This window comes from Egretta garzetta, unplaced genomic scaffold (genome assembly GCF_000687185.1).
Source record: "Egretta garzetta isolate BGI_Z169 unplaced genomic scaffold, ASM68718v1 scaffold59, whole genome shotgun sequence".
Classification (NCBI taxonomy): Eukaryota; Metazoa; Chordata; class Aves; order Pelecaniformes; family Ardeidae; genus Egretta; species Egretta garzetta.
Window position 1 is genome coordinate 4,553,431 of NW_009267230.1, and position 19,458 is coordinate 4,572,888.

General features: G+C 34.3%; 1 protein-coding gene across 1 annotated transcript in view; it reads left to right on the top strand.

Moving 5' to 3' along the window:
- Window positions 1-19,458, top strand: part of WDR70 (WD repeat domain 70) — a 139,648-nt gene that overhangs the window by 27,992 nt on the left and 92,198 nt on the right. The window contains exons 6-7 of the mRNA XM_009647320.2: window positions 11,414-11,473; window positions 16,522-16,655. Of these exons, the coding sequence (XP_009645615.2) occupies window positions 11,414-11,473; window positions 16,522-16,655 (194 nt within the window). The remainder of the gene's footprint in view (window positions 1-11,413; window positions 11,474-16,521; window positions 16,656-19,458) is intronic.

Here is a 19,458-nt window from a genome sequence, read left to right on the forward strand (position 1 = left end):
TAAGGTTAGGCTAAGCAACCTGATCCAGTTGAAGATGTCCCTGCTTGTTGCAGGGGGGTTGGACTAGGTGACCTTTAAGTGTCCTTTCCAACCCAAACTATTCTATGATTCTCTTTTAATAATAGGCATTAATAATGGCTTCTGGCTTGGTAGAATCTGAGCAGCTGAAATGCATGAATGAACCTACCACACTTATTAATGTATCATTATAGCACACCTGCAAGATGGGACTTTTCATCCCATTTAAGTCATGATACTTAGACACACAAGCAATTGTCGTATTGAAAATCTCACAGCAGATATGTAGTACATATGCAGTCTGAAATCTGGAGTTCCTTATTATCCATGGACTATACTTTTCTTTCCCAACTCCAAAAGAAAGTAATTGTAGAGCATCATCTGAGTATCCGAAATTGTCATCTTTGTACTATGTTAGTGTGATTTAAAAATACATTGTTAACAGTCTGTTATGACCAAGTTGAAGATGCATGTTGCAATTAATCCACCTCAGCTAGATTAACAAGGTGGTTATATACGCTATTAATAGTGACTTAATTTGAATCATATAATCCAAACTTAAGATATAATACAAACTCAGATTGTAAAAGGAAGAAGACTTTTTCTGGTAACTCAAGTAATATTTATATAGTATGGAGTATCTGCAGCAGCTCATTGTGGAGAAGATGAAGAAGCCTATTGAATAATTTAAAGAAAGGCGTCATAGGATGTATCTAATATTTCCAGTTTTCTAACAGTTATGGAGTAAGAAAAATACACAAGGTCTTAAATAATGTCAGTAGAAGTCTGTGAAATGAGGCATTTCAGTAAGGTATGATGTTCTTGAATTTTTGCCTTCTTTCTCCATGCACGCAGCTAAAATTTTGTGTATTGTCTAAGCAATGGATCTTTATCTTAGTCCGTGTTAAAAAGTGAAAGCATTGCTTCTGTATGCTATTATATCTCAGGCTCCTTGAGAAATGACTATAATAATTGTTGGATTTGACGTGTGGGCATCATTCCACTGGCAACTGTGTTGGGATCTTTACTCTCTTTTCCCGTAATCCACAACTAAGCAATACTGAATAATAGTTGTTTAATTACTATGTAGGAATCAGTGGCTCTCTGTTTAGTTGTGTGCCTTGTCAAGTTTAGTTATAATAGTTTGGAATTTTCAGACTACAATATGTGTATAGAAATCAGTATTTTTGATATGGTATGCTGGAGGCATCTCAACATTTATAGATATTATAGTAGGACATACCATATAAATGCATAGAAGACAAGCATGTTTTATAATTCTCAGGCAAAACTTTTAAAAATAATGGGGTTTAGAATTAAAAATAAACCAGAGATATTCACACTGGCTGTAATTTTTAACCTAGTGCTTAGTATTTGCCCCAAACATTTTAAGTTATTTGCAGCATTGTTGAGTATTACAACAGTTTCAACAATGAGATACATCATCTGGCCATAATGCACTACCTTCTTCTGACATAAGCTGTATTTAAAGAAATGGACCTGACTGAAGTGTGGAGAAAGGTGTGTTTCTTCCAAGCATGGACCTCACATGTGTACAATAAAAATGTATCTTTTCCTCTTTCCAGATTCATAGTTAAAGTCATTTAGAAATTTATTCTCATGTCACATTACATAAAATTGTGCTGCTATAAGACATCTTAAATGTGAATGTTGTGAAGGTAATTTATGGGTGGCATGGGAGAATTAGTAATCGAAACAGTAATAGAATTGGAACCAGCTGTGGGAGCTAGATAGGAAATTGTCCTTCCTTCCTGCAGTAACTTAGACATGCTGTAATATTTAACCCCCACCTCCCTACCTTCACCCTGTGCTTGTAGATCTTCTTTGCATGACTAGCTGATGACTCTCCCCCCCCTCCCCGGGATAAATTCCTTATCCTAATTGATTAGTAAGTTTGTAGACAACTGGAATATTTGTCGCTAAGTGGGATGGTACGCATAAATTTGTAAACATCTGAGTGAACACCTTTTTACAGTCACAGTTGGAGACCTGTTGAAAAGTATAGTCTGTGGATAACTCTGTCAAGAGATGCGATTGTTTAGTTTTGATGACTGTAGTGTGTTTGCTAAGAATAACAGGATCCCTGAGGAATTTGAAGAACTTCACCAATATGACTGAATAAAACCTTGCAGCAGATTCTGTATGATAGATATTATTTATTCAAATTTTTCAGTTGAGGAAACTGGGGTATGCAGGAATGAAGTAAAGTGCACAAAGTCAAAGGTCAAGGATTGGTCTACACCAGTGGTGTATTGTTTTAATTTTGGTCATTAAAACATGTATCATTTAAAAGAGATGGCTCACTAATGAAGTTCCTGTTATACTGGTATAGACATTTTTATTTGTATCTCCTTGGTGTCTATGAAATTCTATGCTAATATGATTACCAGAAGTCTCAAAGTGGACATCAGGCTCTTTTTTTTGATGAGAGGAAAAGTGCATTTTATTTCAATTGTAGTAATCTTCTTGTATGTTTTAGACAGCAGTGCCAAATATTGAACACCTATTGTTTTGCATTGGCTTTTTAAGTTTTGATGACTCCAAAATTAAAATTTAGAGTGTAGTGCTGCTGAAGGACCTAATTCCACTGCTTACAAAACTTGCAAAAGAAACAGTAATACTTATTCTACTGCATATATTATTTATTGTACTTCCATAGAAGTGCATGTAACTACAATTGCCTTCTGCTACATGAATTACAAAGGCTTGATAGTATCACAGACTTCTAAAATATACAGATGGGAGGCTTTTTTTTTTTTGAAAAAAAAGTTAAACTTTGTACATGTAGTTGATACACTGATTCTTCTTTCGTAAATTATTTTATTTTAAGACAAGTAAATCTGGAGAACAGTAAAGCTATTTTAATGTCTGAAAAATGTCTAAAAGTGTTCTAATTATTAAAAGGCAGGATGCTGCTTCTGGAATTCTTAGGGTAACCTTGTTTTTCATTGGTAAGTCAAGTGAATGAACGTCATGCTTATTTTTTATTTTTTTATTTTTTTTTCCTAAAAGGTGATAAAGTGTCTATATAGTTTAGATAAAGGATGCTTCAGAGTGAGTTTAATGTAAATAATTAAGTGAACTGTCTAGCAAGCTGAAAAATGTTATGTGTTAATGAAAATTAGGTTCAGTCTGATCCTGCATCCTATGTTGTGTTCTTGGATTCTTTCATGTGTGTCTTTTAGGGCATATTCCTTGTGGTAGAAATCCCACACGGAATCTTTGTGGTGCAGATATTCTTATCAAGCTGGACGTGAAGTATGTGAATGTGTGAGTGAGGCCTGTTTGCATCTGAACTAAGCATTTGGCACTTAAACTCCAGAGTTGAAAGGTCACAGTTATTTGCCCTATCTGATTTCAGAATTAAGCTATTCATTGGTTACCTGCCAGGCTGAGCAGAGCTTTCAGAGTAAAGATGTTAGTTGCGTGTTTGTTTTGTTTCTCCTCTTGTCAGCTGATCTGTGGTTGTGTGTGCTATTTTACTGTTTCAGAGTAAATAGAAGTATTCCATTATGTCGAAATTAAATACTGTATTCAGCTTTAAAAAGTAATCTTAATAAAGGATATATGACTGAAAATGCTAGTGATTGTTTTCATTCTTAACATGGAAGGTAGTAGTAATTTTGTGTATCTTATTGCTGTAGTAAAACTGTGTCTTGACTGAACATGGGTACTTTTTGATGCTATGTGGCAGTTGTGCATACTGTTCTAGCAAATATGAAGTATTTATATGCATTTGAAACTGAGATGATAAAGATAGGTGGTTTATGTGAGCAGAATGTAATGTCTGAAATATCACCAAAACACTCAATTAAGTAAATCGGTCTCCTAGAAACTGCAAAGGAAACTTGAATAACCCCAGGCAATTTTAGATTTAGATCGGTTTTATCAGTGATTACAACTTGCTTTAGAAAAGGCTCAAGAGAATTTCTCTGGTATACATTCTGAGAACAATTCCCGGGCCATAAATATTAATATAAACTATGACTGCATAAATCAAGGGCTTGTTATAAATTTAGAAATTATCTGAATGAGATTTTAGAATCTAGGTGAAAAATAGTAACCTCTTGAAATCTATAGAAAACTATCTCCCAGGAGACAGATCAGGCAGGTTTTTTGCTGTAATTTAGAAGTATGATGTTTATATCTAAAAAAAGATATTTGCAAACCATGCTGAGACTCTAATTGCGATATGTTATCTAAATTGTTAAGCCACTGGAGTTTTTTCAGAAGGGGATATGCCAGTAAGTGGGATGAAAGGGAGGAGGAGATTTAATTCATGGTACCTGTTGTGTCTGGGAACAGTCTCTAAATTACCGTTTGACCCATCATCTAATAAAATATGTTGTATCTGACCCATAACAACATCACAAATTTATTATTTTTAGGCAGTCATGTGTTGGAATGAAGATTTAATCTAAGGTCTTTTCCCTTGCTGGTTAAACCTGACAAAACACTCTGGTTCAGATCATAAGAAAAAATTTCATGAGGCTGTGAATTAGATGATGTTGAGAGAAGCTAGCCACAGTACCATTTCCATATTGAATAAATAAATATAGTTCCTGTAGGCATTCGAAAGGAAGTTCATCTACTTAAGCATCTCCTTAATTCTTGAATACACCCTGGAGTAATGAATTTTAGCTGGCTGAAGAAAAGAATAACCTCTCTTCAGTGTTCCCCTACTTAAAATTCAAGGCGTAAGTTCTGAACTGTTTTGAGTGTTAACCAAATTAAAGGATAACTGGGAGAGATAGTATTTTGTAGGACCCTTCCAAGATTTCTGTTAATTTTGAAGATTTTCTGCATTTGTCATGGAGTTATGAGCTATCTATGTTTTTCCATGAGTAACAGATATTTTTGGTGATTCATGGGAATATCAGCCAAGATGATTCATACCAATGTTTGCATGCATCCTCTTGTTTTCCATAATATTTTCCTTTTTCTTTATCTCTTTTGGGCCAAGATTTTAGATAGTGCGCACACACAGGCCCTGATTCATCCAACCTAATCAAGGCACGTATGTTAGAAATTTAGTTGCCTTGCACTCCCTGAATAATTCATGAAAAGGAGAGGATTCCAGATGATTCCATTTTTTTGATACACTGATTCTTCTTGTGGAGATATGTGTCTCTTTTTGAAGGCTGTATAGAAAGTCTGAAGTAAGTGTTTCCCATATTTACACGCATCACGTTCAGAAACTCAAGATTATATGAATCTGGGCCAAACTGAGCTTAATAACTTGCAAGTTTGCATCAGAATACATCTGTCAACTCTTAACACCTAAAAGAGAGGAAATTAAAAGTTGTTGAAACATCCTTTCAAATCTGGATGCTTCCTTCTGCATTCACATTTGTGGATAATGCACTCCTATAAACCCAAAACCGCTTCTATTTTTCTGTTGCTGTAAAACAGCATCTTACCCTTCTCTAATGTTGTGGTTTTTCATACTCTGCCTTCCTCTTGAGTGTACAATTGTGTAACGTTAGTGTATGTCTTATGCATTTATTTTCAGTTTAAGTTATGGAACGAAAAATTGTGACTCAGAAAACCTGCCCATTTTACAAGTAATATGGTTTTAATCAGTGCATGAGGAGTAACTTGTAGAACAAAACATGAACATCAGTGTGTTTGTTTGCAAAATGTTGTTAAAAACAGAAAAAAAATCAGTTTAAACTCATACTATTGTCATCAGGTTTCACTGCTGTCATGGAAAATTGAGCTGGTTACCTAAGAGCTTAAAACATTTTTCTAGTCTAAAAAAAAGAATGAGGCATGTTTTCTTCCAGGTCTGTGAAATAATCCCCTCCACACCCTTTTTTCTTTCTTCTAATAGTGTTTCAGACTCAATATTGAAGGATGGAACAAGATTCTATTCTCTCTGTTCATCATCACTAGAATAGTATCATGATTTCATTCAGTTACACAGACGTAGTAACTAAGTTAGATGTGAGGTAGAAAGGAAAAACAGCATGTTTGTGGCTCTGAACTTAACTGCAGAACAGGGAGGTTGAGCAAGTGTCTCCCTATGAAGTTTGGACTTTGGTAACTTCTTTTCCCTGAAAAGAGAAGTATTTGGGTTGTATTTCAGGTGATGTTTGAGAGAGAATACTTGGACCTGTAAACCAAACACATTTGATACAGGAATTGGCAAGCAACAACAAGCATGATAATATAATCTAAATACAATAGATATAATAGGTATAATAATCTAAAATAAAAGTACTTCAAAGCCTTCTGCTGTTGGTATTAGCATATTGTGCCTATATACTGCAATAGCTGGACCAGATTACTGTGGTGCTGTTCTAATAGTTTATTTGCACAATTCGGTGGATTTCTGTGGTGTTGTATCTGTCTAAACTGAAGAGCTTGTGGTGTTGTGTCTCTCCACTTTGGGACTGTGTCAGAAATCCCATCCTTTCTCTTGTGATTGTTGATGAGTTGTCTTCCCATTTGTTTTATTCTTAAAATCTCTTAAGGGCATTTTCTTTCAATATGTTACATAATTTGCGGCATGAACATTTTTATTAGGAGACATTACATTTCTCTTTTTAACTACTCCTGTCACTCTTCATTACTCTTTTTTAACCTTGCTTATTACTTTGAACTGTTTGCTGGAGAAAAGTGGAAAATTGTTATTGTCTTGTCACAAGGAAGAAGGTTGGTATGGTGGAGTCTAAAATAAAAGCCTTTCAAAGGCTCTAGAACTTTCCTGTTCCTCCCTCTCACCCCCCCAGCAGTGTGGCATTTTTTTTCCCATGTGGTACAGTCATTTTGGAGGGGAAGAGAGGAGGCTTTAATAGAACTTCAGAAAACATGAACATGATGTATTTAAACAAAATGCTTGGAAATAGAAGGGGTTTTTTTCTTAATTGCCAGAAAGTCTGGGAATTGGATGATTAAAACATGGTTTTCTGTAGGGAGTCCTTCATCTGGGAGTTTGAACTGCTGCAGTTTCTTAAGAATTTGAAGATAATTCCATCACCGTTTGCTGTTGGGTTTTTTTGTCCCCCTTCCACTTCCACCAGCTATTCCTGCTGTCCATTAGGAACCCAGTTATTCCATCTGTCTTCTACTGAGGGAGCAACCATCTGTCAGACAACCTCTGTTAAATTTCTTCTGTGAAACCTGCAGTTTCACCAGTAATGGAGAGATCTCTGTAAAGTGTAGCTCTTGCCTCCTTCCTTTGCTCCGGCCCATGAACAAACAGCATTTTCCCTGTGGAGTGTACCAAACCAGAGCGGTGTGTGTGTGTTTTATACTTGCGGCAGAAGGGATTTTCTCTGTTAAAATGTAGTCTTGTGGGTGCCCAGAAAAGTTCCCATTTAAGGGCCTGGTGTATGAAAGATTGCCTATAGCTTGCAAGTCTCTTTCACACACAATAGTTTCCACTTAATGAAATACAGACCTCTGCAAACAGAGCAATTAGGCATAAATACATAATTCTGCCCTTCTCTAGTTGGGCTATGAAAAGGTGAGTCATTTGAGGACCTATAGTCCCCCTGTAGGGGGAGAGAGGTGGGATTCTAGTGGATGGATTTATTTTTCACTAAGTGCAGTTTGCAGTTACTGTATGCGCGAGATCAGCAGAATACGTCATTGTGGGATTTACATTTTGTTTGTCATAGTCTTTGCTTTTATCCATTCAGGCTTGCTTGTGAACATAATCTAATTGTCATTCTGAAGTCATTCTTAAATGACTTTTGGATGGTCAGTCTATTAGAAAGGCTAACAGATGGTAAAGGCTGAGGTATTTTTCAGTTGTCAGTTCCTTTCTCTGATACTGTTTAGTGGATTTTTTTATTACTTCTGTAGGACCTAACTTTCTCCCCAAGCCAAATGTTTAGTTTATCATAAAGATACCAGCCCATTCTTTTCCCACTTCCTGTGTCCCTCTGTCTTCTGCCAAGTCCCAGTGATTATTATTGTCCATATTCACAATCCTGAGCATATTGAAGGATATCTTGTAGGATGTAGAAATCTAGATTTTAAGTAATTTTTCCTTTTTGTGTCTAGTCTCTCACTTGTCTGGTTTGACCTGGATCATTGGTTTATTTGGGGTTTTTTTGATTTTGTCTTTGATTTTTCTCAAGAGATCTTGGAGACTCTGACCTAGTTTCAGCCTGTGGTTTGTAGTGGCATATTTTCTGAGTATTGCTTGATGATAAGGAAGCTCCCAAAACGAACAACAGAAAAAATCCACAGTATTTGGGGACAATGGTGCAGTGAATAGAAGAGTGTTGTCAGGCACAGGAGCTTAACAGTCAGATAGGGCTGGAATTCCCTGAAAAAATGTAACTGCAAACTGCAGATGTGTTGCCTGACTTGCAATGTCCCTTTGCAGAAATTATTTGAAAGGTAAGACTTTTTGAGAAAAACTGTGGACTCCTAGAACACATCATTTCACAGATTTAATATATATTAATCTTATGTAAGCTGGGGAATTGAGAATTTTTGTAAAAATATTAGGAGATATGTCAACACCAAAACTGTTTTCCTTTGTTTCTGTTGAAACAGAAAGAAAATTAACATATTATCTTTTCCTGATATGGTTTAAAATGGAAAAAAAAAACAAACCCAAACCAACAAAAAATTCTGTAAAGATTTAATCTTATCTGGTTTTTATTATAATACCAATTTTCTAGAACAGAATTATTGAAATACTAAAATCAAGTTGTTTAAACTTAACAGCTGAAATCCATGCAACAACTGTAAGACCTGGTGGGGCAGGTACACTTTGGGCAAACTCTACCTTTCTGTTTTTTCAGACTTACAGTAATATTCCAGTATACATGGGATCCTGATGTTCAAATCAGCATAAAATATATTAACTATATTTTCCCTTGAGAGTGCCTTAAAAGGATTTTATGGTATTCCTTATTCTTTGGAATAACTGGAAAAGTTGTAGTTGCATCTGATTTTTGTGTGTGCATGTAGGCATTTGTTTTAAAACGTAATAGATATTTATAGCACTCTCAGTCATTTAGGAAGTTCATAGTTACTAAAATAGAATAAGCCACCTTGGTTTTTTGTAAATTTTTGGCTGATTTGAAGATGTTATGCCAAGATATATTCCTGGATGTTGATATCTTAATTTTTTGTTTTTGAATAGTCTAAACAGTGACTTTAACTGTCAGGCATCCCCTGGACACTGCAGAGCATAGCGCCACTAGCACTCACCAAATGTCCAACTTTCAAGCTCAGGCTGTGCGATTTATCAGGTGGCAGAATGTATTCCTATCTGTTGTTCTCCCTTAAAGATAAGTAGAAAGAACAGTGTTCGACACAAGTGTACTGTAAAGCACAAACACTTTTATGCAAGTTGTTCACTCTTCTCATAAAAGACGGATTTGATTATTGTCATCTGGAGGAGCTAGCAATTGAAATTAAGTTTGTAGCACATTTTTTTTACTAATAATTTTTTTGTTCGAATTATTGAAAAAATCTCTTAAGGTAGTTAAGATATCCTCTCAAAATTAAATTCAGTGCTGACACAATATAGATGTATGACACCTGCTTCTGTAGGAAGGTATATGAAATGAGAAAGCTCTTTAATATTACAGTAAGTGAATTGGAATGCAAAATAAACAACCTTGCAGCGATTAAGATGAGAATGACCAAAGGCTGGTTTTCTTTCCAGCAACGGATGGTTTCTGTGAAGGCCTTTGATTCAAAGTAGGAGTACATCTTTTATTGTGGGTGATAGCAGTATGAGTCTTGGAAGCTGTTTCCTTTTCACACTTACATTTTTGTGGAATGTGCTTAGATGGCAAACACAGGCGGTGGCTGTTGAGCAGTTTTTTTCCATCCTGAGAACAGTGAATACCAATTCATAGTGCAGGGAATGATGAGGCACAGAAAACTTAATCCATATTATAATTATATCTTTGTCTGGATGCTTTATAGTGTCAATTGAACAATAAACTCATTTTCATAACCACAGCTTCCCTTAGGAACTTCGAATTACACCTGCTTCTCAACTTGTAAACAGCTCACTGAGTCTGTGGAAGTGTCTCTTAATGCCATGTGGGCTATACTTTTCACAATGACATGTAGCTATTTGTGAACTTTTACTGTTACCTTTTCAGATTTAGCATGGACCACAGTCCCATAAATATTGTCCTTCAAACACCTGTGACCATTGAAGATGTGCATATGCTGTGAATCTGAAAACAGAGGGCATGAGTCTTCTGCTGGCTTATCTCTGTATATGTATGTGTGAAAAGGGAAAGCAATTACACAGTTGTTTTGGGAATCAGAGCTGTTAGTGGCAAGAAGTAAAGTTAGAAGTAATGCTGGTTTGGCTAAACCAAAGATAATGGAAGTTTCAGTTTTATTGGAGAAATAAAGCTGATAGAACTGCAGGATAAAAGGAGTATAAAGGAAATCAGTCTGATGGTATAGGGACTTTCTGTGGCAAGCATGAAAAAAGGGAAGAAATTGGCAGGGATGGATAAGGAAGAGATATAACACATAATATAAAGAATGCTTAAAAATTATTTTAAAATAAGACTTTGGCAACAGAAAATTATAAGAAAGATGTTAGGCATCAAAATGATAGATTGTGTCTGGTTTAGGAAACTTAAGTGGTACCAGACAAATGAGAGTTTTGAGAATAATGATTCAAATGACCTTTGTAGAACCTTGCAGTCACTTGAGTACTTTCAGTACATTTCTTTCTATGTAAATTAACACTTTTCATATTTGTGTTACAGATGTTAGTGTGATGTGTTAGATGTTTTAAACTGTAATTGCCTTCAATTTGTATGTTGCTATTAAATTAAATTCCCTGAATTACATTGATGATGTTATGGCTGCCACCGAAGTGGCAGTTGTGAAGAACCATGAGAGCTGGGAATAATGACACAGGTGGAAGTGAGAAGCCAGTTCATGCTCTTAATAAACCACATAGATAACTTAGTTCCTGTAATGAATTTCCAGATTATTTCATCAATATAATCAACTTTATGAGTCCTTTTATTTGAAAAGACATTGTGTAATAATGATGGATTGACTAAATCACAATTCAAGATTGTTAGATATTGGTGATTAAGAACCAAAGAGAATTTAATGTTTTCTAAAGAGAAAAACCAGGAAATCTTTTCCTGGTTTTGTTCTGTATTAAAGTGGTCTCACAGGTTTGGTTTTTTTTTTTTTAAGAATTATTCCTCATATTTTTTAGGAGTATACCATGAAAATAAAAAACTGGAATCAGTCTCTTGTTTCTGATATTCCTTTCCTTTCTCCTCAGGTTATGGCTGGTATGAGAGAACCCTTTGTTATGTTTTATATATATCGCAACAGTGGGGTTTTTGTTTGGGGTTTTTTTGTCATAGCATTATTTTCAGAGGTGGATTTTTTTTTTTTTCCCCCTCAGAACCCTGTCAAGAAAATTCCAGATTCTCATGAAATTACACTCCAACATGGGACAAAAACAGTAAGTGATAACACATTTTCAATACTTCTTGTCTTTCTGGAAATGAGGCAGCCTATGAAATAAGTTAAATATATATTGTCAGCTGAAGTTCAAGAAGCTAAGTGTTTTTCTCAATTTGTTATTTTAGTTTAGCTCTTTTCACATTGAAAGTGTGTTTTAGACTGCCTTTTTGCATTCCTGTAATAACCTGAATATGGCTCCATTTGAATTACTTGTAGTCTCATTTTCTTCTTCCTATTTGTCAAATACACTGCAGCTGTTAGAGTTCCTCTTCTAGGCTAGACTTTCCTAACCTACAACTTTCTTTGACTGGTCACGAATTTCAAAGAGAATGTTGTCGCTGAACTTTCTAAGACTTCTTTGTAGCTGAATACTGATATCCTTCATTCTCCCTGAATCCTCAAGTGCCTTTTATACACCATTCTCAATGTCTTGAAACCTTGTTCTTCCTTGTCTTTGACTTCGTCTTTTCTAGGTTTCACCTTTTAATATTGCTCCTTAACTTTCTTTTAAATAGCCACTGTCTGACTTGGAACTATCATTTCTTTGTTCTCAATATTATTATCTCCAGGTAATCTCATCTTTCAACACAAATTCAAGTGCTTTTATGTGCTGATTGATCAAAGATCTATTTTTATAGAATGGAATTTATTTTCTGGCCATGAACAGCCCTGAATCTATTCCCAGATCCTTTCTCCATATTATTTCATCATTAAAAAAGATGATGCTGTTGTTTACCCTCTTCAGTTTGGGCCATGACTTAGGCTTGAATGAGAAAATAATACTATAATTTCTTTTACTGTTGTTATATCCCTGTGAGAACACTGTCAGCTAGTTAATAGAATTCTCACTCATGGCATTCCCGAGAATTTCTTTGGAGAGAGGGGAAAAAAAAAAAAAGAAAGGAAAGAAAAATAAAAAATTATATGAGAAAAATGCTTTTTCATGAGTTTTAAACAATCTAAGGAAATGTATACTTTTCCTTATTGGATTTTTAAGAAAACTCATGGATTCATTTTCTGTTTATATAATTAATATAATAATACACTTAATAATGTAACATTCAACAATATTAAATAACTATTTAAAATAATAAACTTACTAACATGCATCTCAAATTATTGATGCTTAATGTTTTAATTTATGAGTTTAGAATTTGAATTTTTAATAATTTCTTAATATTTATCAGACATTTTAAAGGAATTTTTGGGGGGATTAAACTTAGCAGTAAGATCATAACTTTTTTTGTTTATAAGCTTTCAGTGTCTATTCATTACTCTGGCATCAAACTTTGTGGTCTATCTTGGCGTGTGGAGAGGTGATAAGGCTTACCTATTTGTTTCGCCATAGCACTGGGCATATAGATGTAGAGAGAGGAGAATAAAGAAAAGAAAGAAGTAACAAGTGTGTTATAAATCAAAACAGAAAAATACTCTATTTTAAGACCTGTAAAAGATTCATAGTATTACCCTAAACTAGAGTGGATTTTTATGCACATGGTGCATGTAACTTCTTTGCGTACTAATTTCTACACATACTAGCATTAGTGTACTAATGCAACCAGTTTCCCATTTTACATGTGACTGCTAATTGCAGTCTTGAATACATTTCTTAACAAATTTAATATGTAAATCCTTTGATGGCTTCTTAAAGCATAAGGTTATGTTATTTCAAACTAAGGGGCTTTGTAAAGTGGAAGTTACAGTTTTGGAAGACTTCTGAGGTATTTTGACTACATGAGAATGCAGCTGTCATCACCTAGAGCAGAGGTGAATTATAATGTGGCATAATATAGCACAGTTGGATTAGACTGGATGCAGGGAACGAAACATACTGAAAAAAACAGCTCTTCTGTAGAAGGACTATCTTTTTGTTTTATTTGTTTGTTTAGAATAATGAAACTACCTATGTTATTACACACATAAGGAAGGGAACAACTTCATATCTTGGTATTAGCGTTTCACCCCAACTTTTTAAAATAGTCTTCTCACTATGTTCATGCAGTGTACTCTATTTCAGCTAAACTTACGTATCCCATCTGTACCTCTTCAATCTAATGAATGTGGGTTTGAAGATGACTCTATTCCTGTGCAGCTGAAAAGTCTCAGAAAAGATTTCACAAGCTGGAGAGTCTTTCCAGAAACCTGATTAATTTCCCGGTTGCCTTGCTTGTACAGTGTAGTAAGAGTTACTGTTCCCAATGAAACTTCAGGAATATATATATATTTCTTTTCTCCTGACATTTTGATACATAGGTGGATATGAGAAAGAAAGAATACATAATCAGAGGGATTCTGAACAGTGTGCTTTCTAATGTCTCATATCACAGCTGCTCCTTCCTATAGTAGTTATTGTAGCATAGAACCTTGAGTCTATTAATTGAATGCATGATTAATCTGGAGCTGCCCAGTTTTTCTGCATGCTAGAAATCATGAATGAAATGAGTGGGGTTCAAAGTTTGCATTTAAATGGTAAAGGGGGCATTTTTTTTAAACACGTAAGAGGTTGCATCTGTTTCATTTGAAAATCAAATATGTCACTAAGCAGAGGTTAATTCATTCTTAGGGATAGCAAAAAGCAGTACATTGAAACATTTGATTCAGGGAAGTAAAAAGAAAAATGTTGAGCCTATTGGTAACTCTGTAAATTAGATTTTTTTGGGGGTACTGGATTGGGACATCTGATGATCCTTTGGATTCTTTAGAAGTATGAGGTTTTAGACCATTTCTATAAGGTAAGATTTCTACATGTGAATGCCTCTCAAATAAAGTAGAACAAGTAGATTAAGGAGGAGTCAGTTGCCTCGTGCAGCATCATTTATGCAACATCTTGGTTTGCCTGAAAGTACTTTTTTCAAACTATTGGTTATATGATGACATTGTATGTTTGAAATACAGTGAGGTACCAGCATAAGGAGCAGTGTGAGCCTTAAGGAGAAGATGACTAGAAATGAGTCTTTGATAAAATAAGGAATATGTAAGTGAACCTTTCCTACATGAAACTGGAAAAAAAAACCTTAAAAGAAGCTTATACTCTTTCATATAAGGAAACCTTAATTTTTACAAAACAAATTGTCCATCTTAAAGAACAAATGCCATTCATAACTGGTGTTTTTATTGAAACATTTATTTTCTGTATGTTACTTTTTCAACTGGGCATGGAAAAGAGAACATCTCATGCTAAATCCCATTTTTTTAAACAGTGTTTTGTGTGGGAACTATTCAACAGTTTACATAAGTTTTAAAAGTCTCCATAACACAGTGTATATACTAAAGGTTTAAAAAAAAAAGTACAGTAGTAGACTGATATATCTCTGAGACAAGGTGTTTCTGGTGGTACTTCTATGTGTCTGCATTAAATCATAGTGACTGCCAGTATTTTTCATGGATACATGTAAGGAAGATACATACAGATGAGCATCCTTATATGCAAATTACTGTAATTTTTATACATCAATATCTGGAATTTTTAATACAGGTTTAGACATCTGAAACTAATTGGCCTGATTTCATTCCTGCCCCCTCCTCCCCCCCAAGCAGTTCAGTGTTGCTAGCCTATAGCCATGACACTATTCTCAAGTGTTATCTTTCACTCAGAGTAAGACTTTTCCTTCTTTTATTGTGTCTACAGGTTTTTTTGTTTGGTTGGTTTTTTCCCAACACGATTTTCTGTAACTCTGAATGTTCTTGGTGGAGTACAAGTTTGGTGTTTTTTTTTTTTTTTTTCTTCCTTCAGAATTTTCTGGCTCATCTCTTCAAATCCCTTTCCAGGCATTTTCTAGATTTTTTTTTTTTTTTAATTATTATTATCACTTTGTTTTCCTATGTTGAAGACTGTCTTCCTTGTTGTGAAAGCATTTCTGAATCTGATGATTAGCTACCATATATGTGCGATGTCCCATGTTTTTTTCCAATGGTTAAAAGTCATCCCCTGGTTAACCAGAGTCTAGGTTTTACCCATGGTCTGCCTAACTTGAAATGCCTAATAGAGATTAAATTTTGTTCTAGGGGTTAAAACCTAAGCATGAATTCTGTATGAGTTTTATCTCCTCATGACAACTTTTTCAGTAATTTTTAACATTTCAGATTGGGTGTAACTTTGAGTAGAAATGCTTAGTTTACAGTTTTTGACATCACTTTTCAACACTATCTCATGTAGACAACTTAATTTTGGAGAGTTAATCTTGTTAAGTTACTTGACTTACAAATTAATTTAGCACTTTGTCTAGTTAATCTTATTAATACTTGAAATCATGGTAGATAATATGAATAATGTTTTCACAAATGAGAAGACATAAATTTGAAAGGTAAAAGCATGTTTAATCAATGAGATACTTTCTGTTATTCCCACTACTGTAATAAAATCCTTCAAATGGAGAATTAAAATAGCATTTTCACTAGAAATCCCATTTTAATCAACCTTTGATTTGAGGATAATAAATGAGAGTAATGAGCATTAAGCATTCTTTCCACAAAGTTCTGAGTAGCTTTAAGCAGCTAGTTTTGTATACAAAACAAATGCTTTTGGTAAATTTTTTTCAGCTTTTTAGTTAAAATAATATCTTCTCAAATTTGTGATTTCTTTAAAATCAAGTTTATACTTTATTTTTTCTTTTCTTTTTTTCAGAAGAGAAATATAACCAAACAATGTGTATACGCACATGAAGTGTCTTGAATAACTAGTGCAAAATCTTAGACTGATGGATGTTAAATGCCATTTCAGTATCTTACTAGAAATATTATTTGTGTTTCTGAGAAAAGTCTAGAGTACAATTTTCATCATAGAAATGAAACATATCCAGACTCTGCAATGAGATGATTAGAAAGCAAGCACTGTAAACTAACTTTTCTCAGCTGTCTTCCATAGTTTATTTCAAAATTTCAAAACCAAAATGTAGGTGATGTGTTTTAGGAAGAAACTAGCACACTGAATTATTCATTTTTTTTTTACTTCAGTAGTATTTTATATTTTGATGACACCTGAAGAACTGTAGAAAAAAAAATAAGCTCTAACGATCTCAATTTTTTAAACTTTTTTTTCCTGTATAGGTTTCTGCTCTGGGGTTGGATCCTTCAGGTGCCCGTTTGATAACTGGTGGATATGACTATGATGTTAAATTTTGGGATTTTGCTGGAATGGATGCCTCTCTTCAAGCTTTTCGTTCACTCCAGCCTTGTGAATGGTAGGCACAAAGACTGCATTTTTCACCTAAGGCTGTGCCTATGTTAAAATCCTAATAGAACACAGAAGAACTTGTCTTTATATGCCTTTTCATGCTTTTTCCAGAGACTTGCATATTTTCCCCTTTTAGAAAGCTACAGGTGAACTTGCAGATGAAATTGTTAATAACGTATCAGCAAATAGATTATGAACCTCTCAAAGAGACAGGGTGACTTTCATAGTTGTAATTGAAATTAATAGAATACACTTTCCATATGTACTCCATCAAATTAATGAAGAAGAGAAAAAGTGGAGAGCCTTAGTAGTTGCTGCCAGTATTTCAGGGTGTGTGTATCTAATTTTCATTAAAACCTTTGGTTTTGGACACACTGGTCTTTTGCATTGCACTGATAATTGAATAGCTACATAGTGTGCATTAAGAAAAAGTATATTGTCTTTTTTAGAGGAAAAAAGCTACATACTTATTTACATTTATCTATGTATTTTTATATATGTAAATTAAAAAAAAAGAAGCTACAGGAAACATTTTTTTAGGGAGCGATTTCCATGTTATCCATACTGTTCACTGGTAATTCAGGGAGTAAATGAATAAAACTGAGTTAATTTACATATTCCAGATAATCGGAACACAGAACTCCTTCAAAAGGAGTCATGTCTCATGCACAGCGAACTTGCAGACAAACACATTCATAAATTAATAACACAGTTGTTCTAGTAAGGTACTTTCTAGTGTCTAATGAATGTGATGTACTTTATAAGTTACTTTGGTACGCTTAAAAAAGGGATTGAAATTTATTATGTGCAGTAAATAGTACTTAGACTGTCTAAATTTAATCATTACTGTCTTAAAAAGCTACAGCTGAATTTTGGTCAGTTTGGAAGCTTAGAATGACTAATTACAGATCTGCCAAGAATCTAGACAGTGAAAGACAAGGAAAAGTTGGAGCTGTTAGCCTGAAAAGGAGCAAAATAGAAAGGAATTCTACTGGTGTTCTGAAGTGTGAAAAGTCAGGAAAATAAAAAGTGTGCTTTGATTGCTTATGCAATTCTAATCTCTTTGACAAACTTACATTATTATAATACAGTGATGAATGGCACATTTACTTTGAATACTAACTTAGTAAACATGCTGCTTTGAAATAAATAAATAAATAAAATTCTCCAAATGTGAAGTCGCATTTGGACTTCTCTGGCATGAGTTTCATTTGCATGATTAATTAGCAGGATTCAAATGGTATTTTCTCTTGTCTGTCATAACTGAGCAGTAGGAAAGAGCTGACAGTCTTTACCACCACAGTAGCTGATTATTTTAACTAAAGCATTTCCAAATTGACGAGAAGAGTGCATTCAAATGTAGTAGTACTTGGTAACAATGGTATAAGACATAAATATAATACAAAAATCACAAATACAGTGTACATTAATGTCCCATTTCAAGGAATACAGCTTGCAAATACAATTTTGGGCAAAAACTGATGGTAAAATATGAGCTTGAAGTGCTTGTTATCCCTGACGCTGTTCATTTAGTGTATTAAAAGTATCTCATAAGTATTTTTATGTGAATGTTCTTGGTGAAATGTACATTCTTGTGATTTGAGTATGTTGAAGTATAAATGAAATACATAAAAATACAAATATAAAATAATACTAAAAATAGAATTGACTGGTGACTTACATTGCAAGTCTCATGTACTAATTTTGTTTTTTGAAAAATGTATTATTTAAATATCCCTATCTTCTTTGTAAACATAAAACTGGAACTATACCTCAGTCTGGTAAAAAGATCCAAACTCAAGAAAAAATTCTTTCATGCTGACATTTGAAGCATGCTGGTGAGCACTATGTGGAATATTATATAGCTTACTTCCAGGTGTATATATAGTCTTATATTATTTTTTTTCACTATGGAATTTATTGCAAGGACTATTAGCAGTCACGGGCCCTAATTTCAAAGAATTCTGAGGAGTTCTGGTATGGAAGGTGTTAGCAGAAATCCACTTCTGGAGCCATAAATTTAATTTTATTTTAAGAACAAAAAAGCCCGAGAACAATTCGATATTGTCCAGACTCCATTTTGTAGCATAATATCAGGTTACTCTGTTAATGTCTCCTTGGATTTGGGATGTAATGAAAAAAAAAAAAAGAGCCTGACAAAAAAATCGTACCTTCAAATCACACCTCGATGTTAAAGGCAAAGGCAAGGGTAGGGCAAAGCTGTGTTACGTGTGTAGAAATTATTTGTGTGTCTTGATTCTACCCATGTATGTAGCTCTATTCTGCAGGTCCTGGCAGAAAGTACTATGTGCATTTGGCAGCTTTAAACCAAAATGACTTGGATTAATGCTATTAAAGGGAACTGGTTTTGAAAGTTTCCCAAGACTTTTGCTTTAACATTAATAAGAACCAAAAATGTTTTCTTTAAGAACTGCCTCTGCAGAGCCTCACTCTTGGTCATACTCCAATAAACATCTGAAAAGCAGTAACTTCTAGGGCTTACCCTGCTTATAGAACCAGTTTTTGGACATGATTTTAAAAGTCATGTTACACAGTCACAAAGGTGGGGGTTTTTTTCCCTTTAGATAAAGATTGTGGAAGTCTCTTCTCTCAGACTGATTTTTTTCACATGACTGATTTGATGAATTATTAGTTATGTTCCCATTGTGCTAGGTGCTGTAAAATTGGTTCTCTTCCTTGTTAGAAGAAACTTCAAATCTAAATCTAAGATGAAAACAGTATGTTAAAACATGCTGATATAGAACTACAAAGAAGCAATGAGAAGATATTGGTCAAATCATGAACAGTGC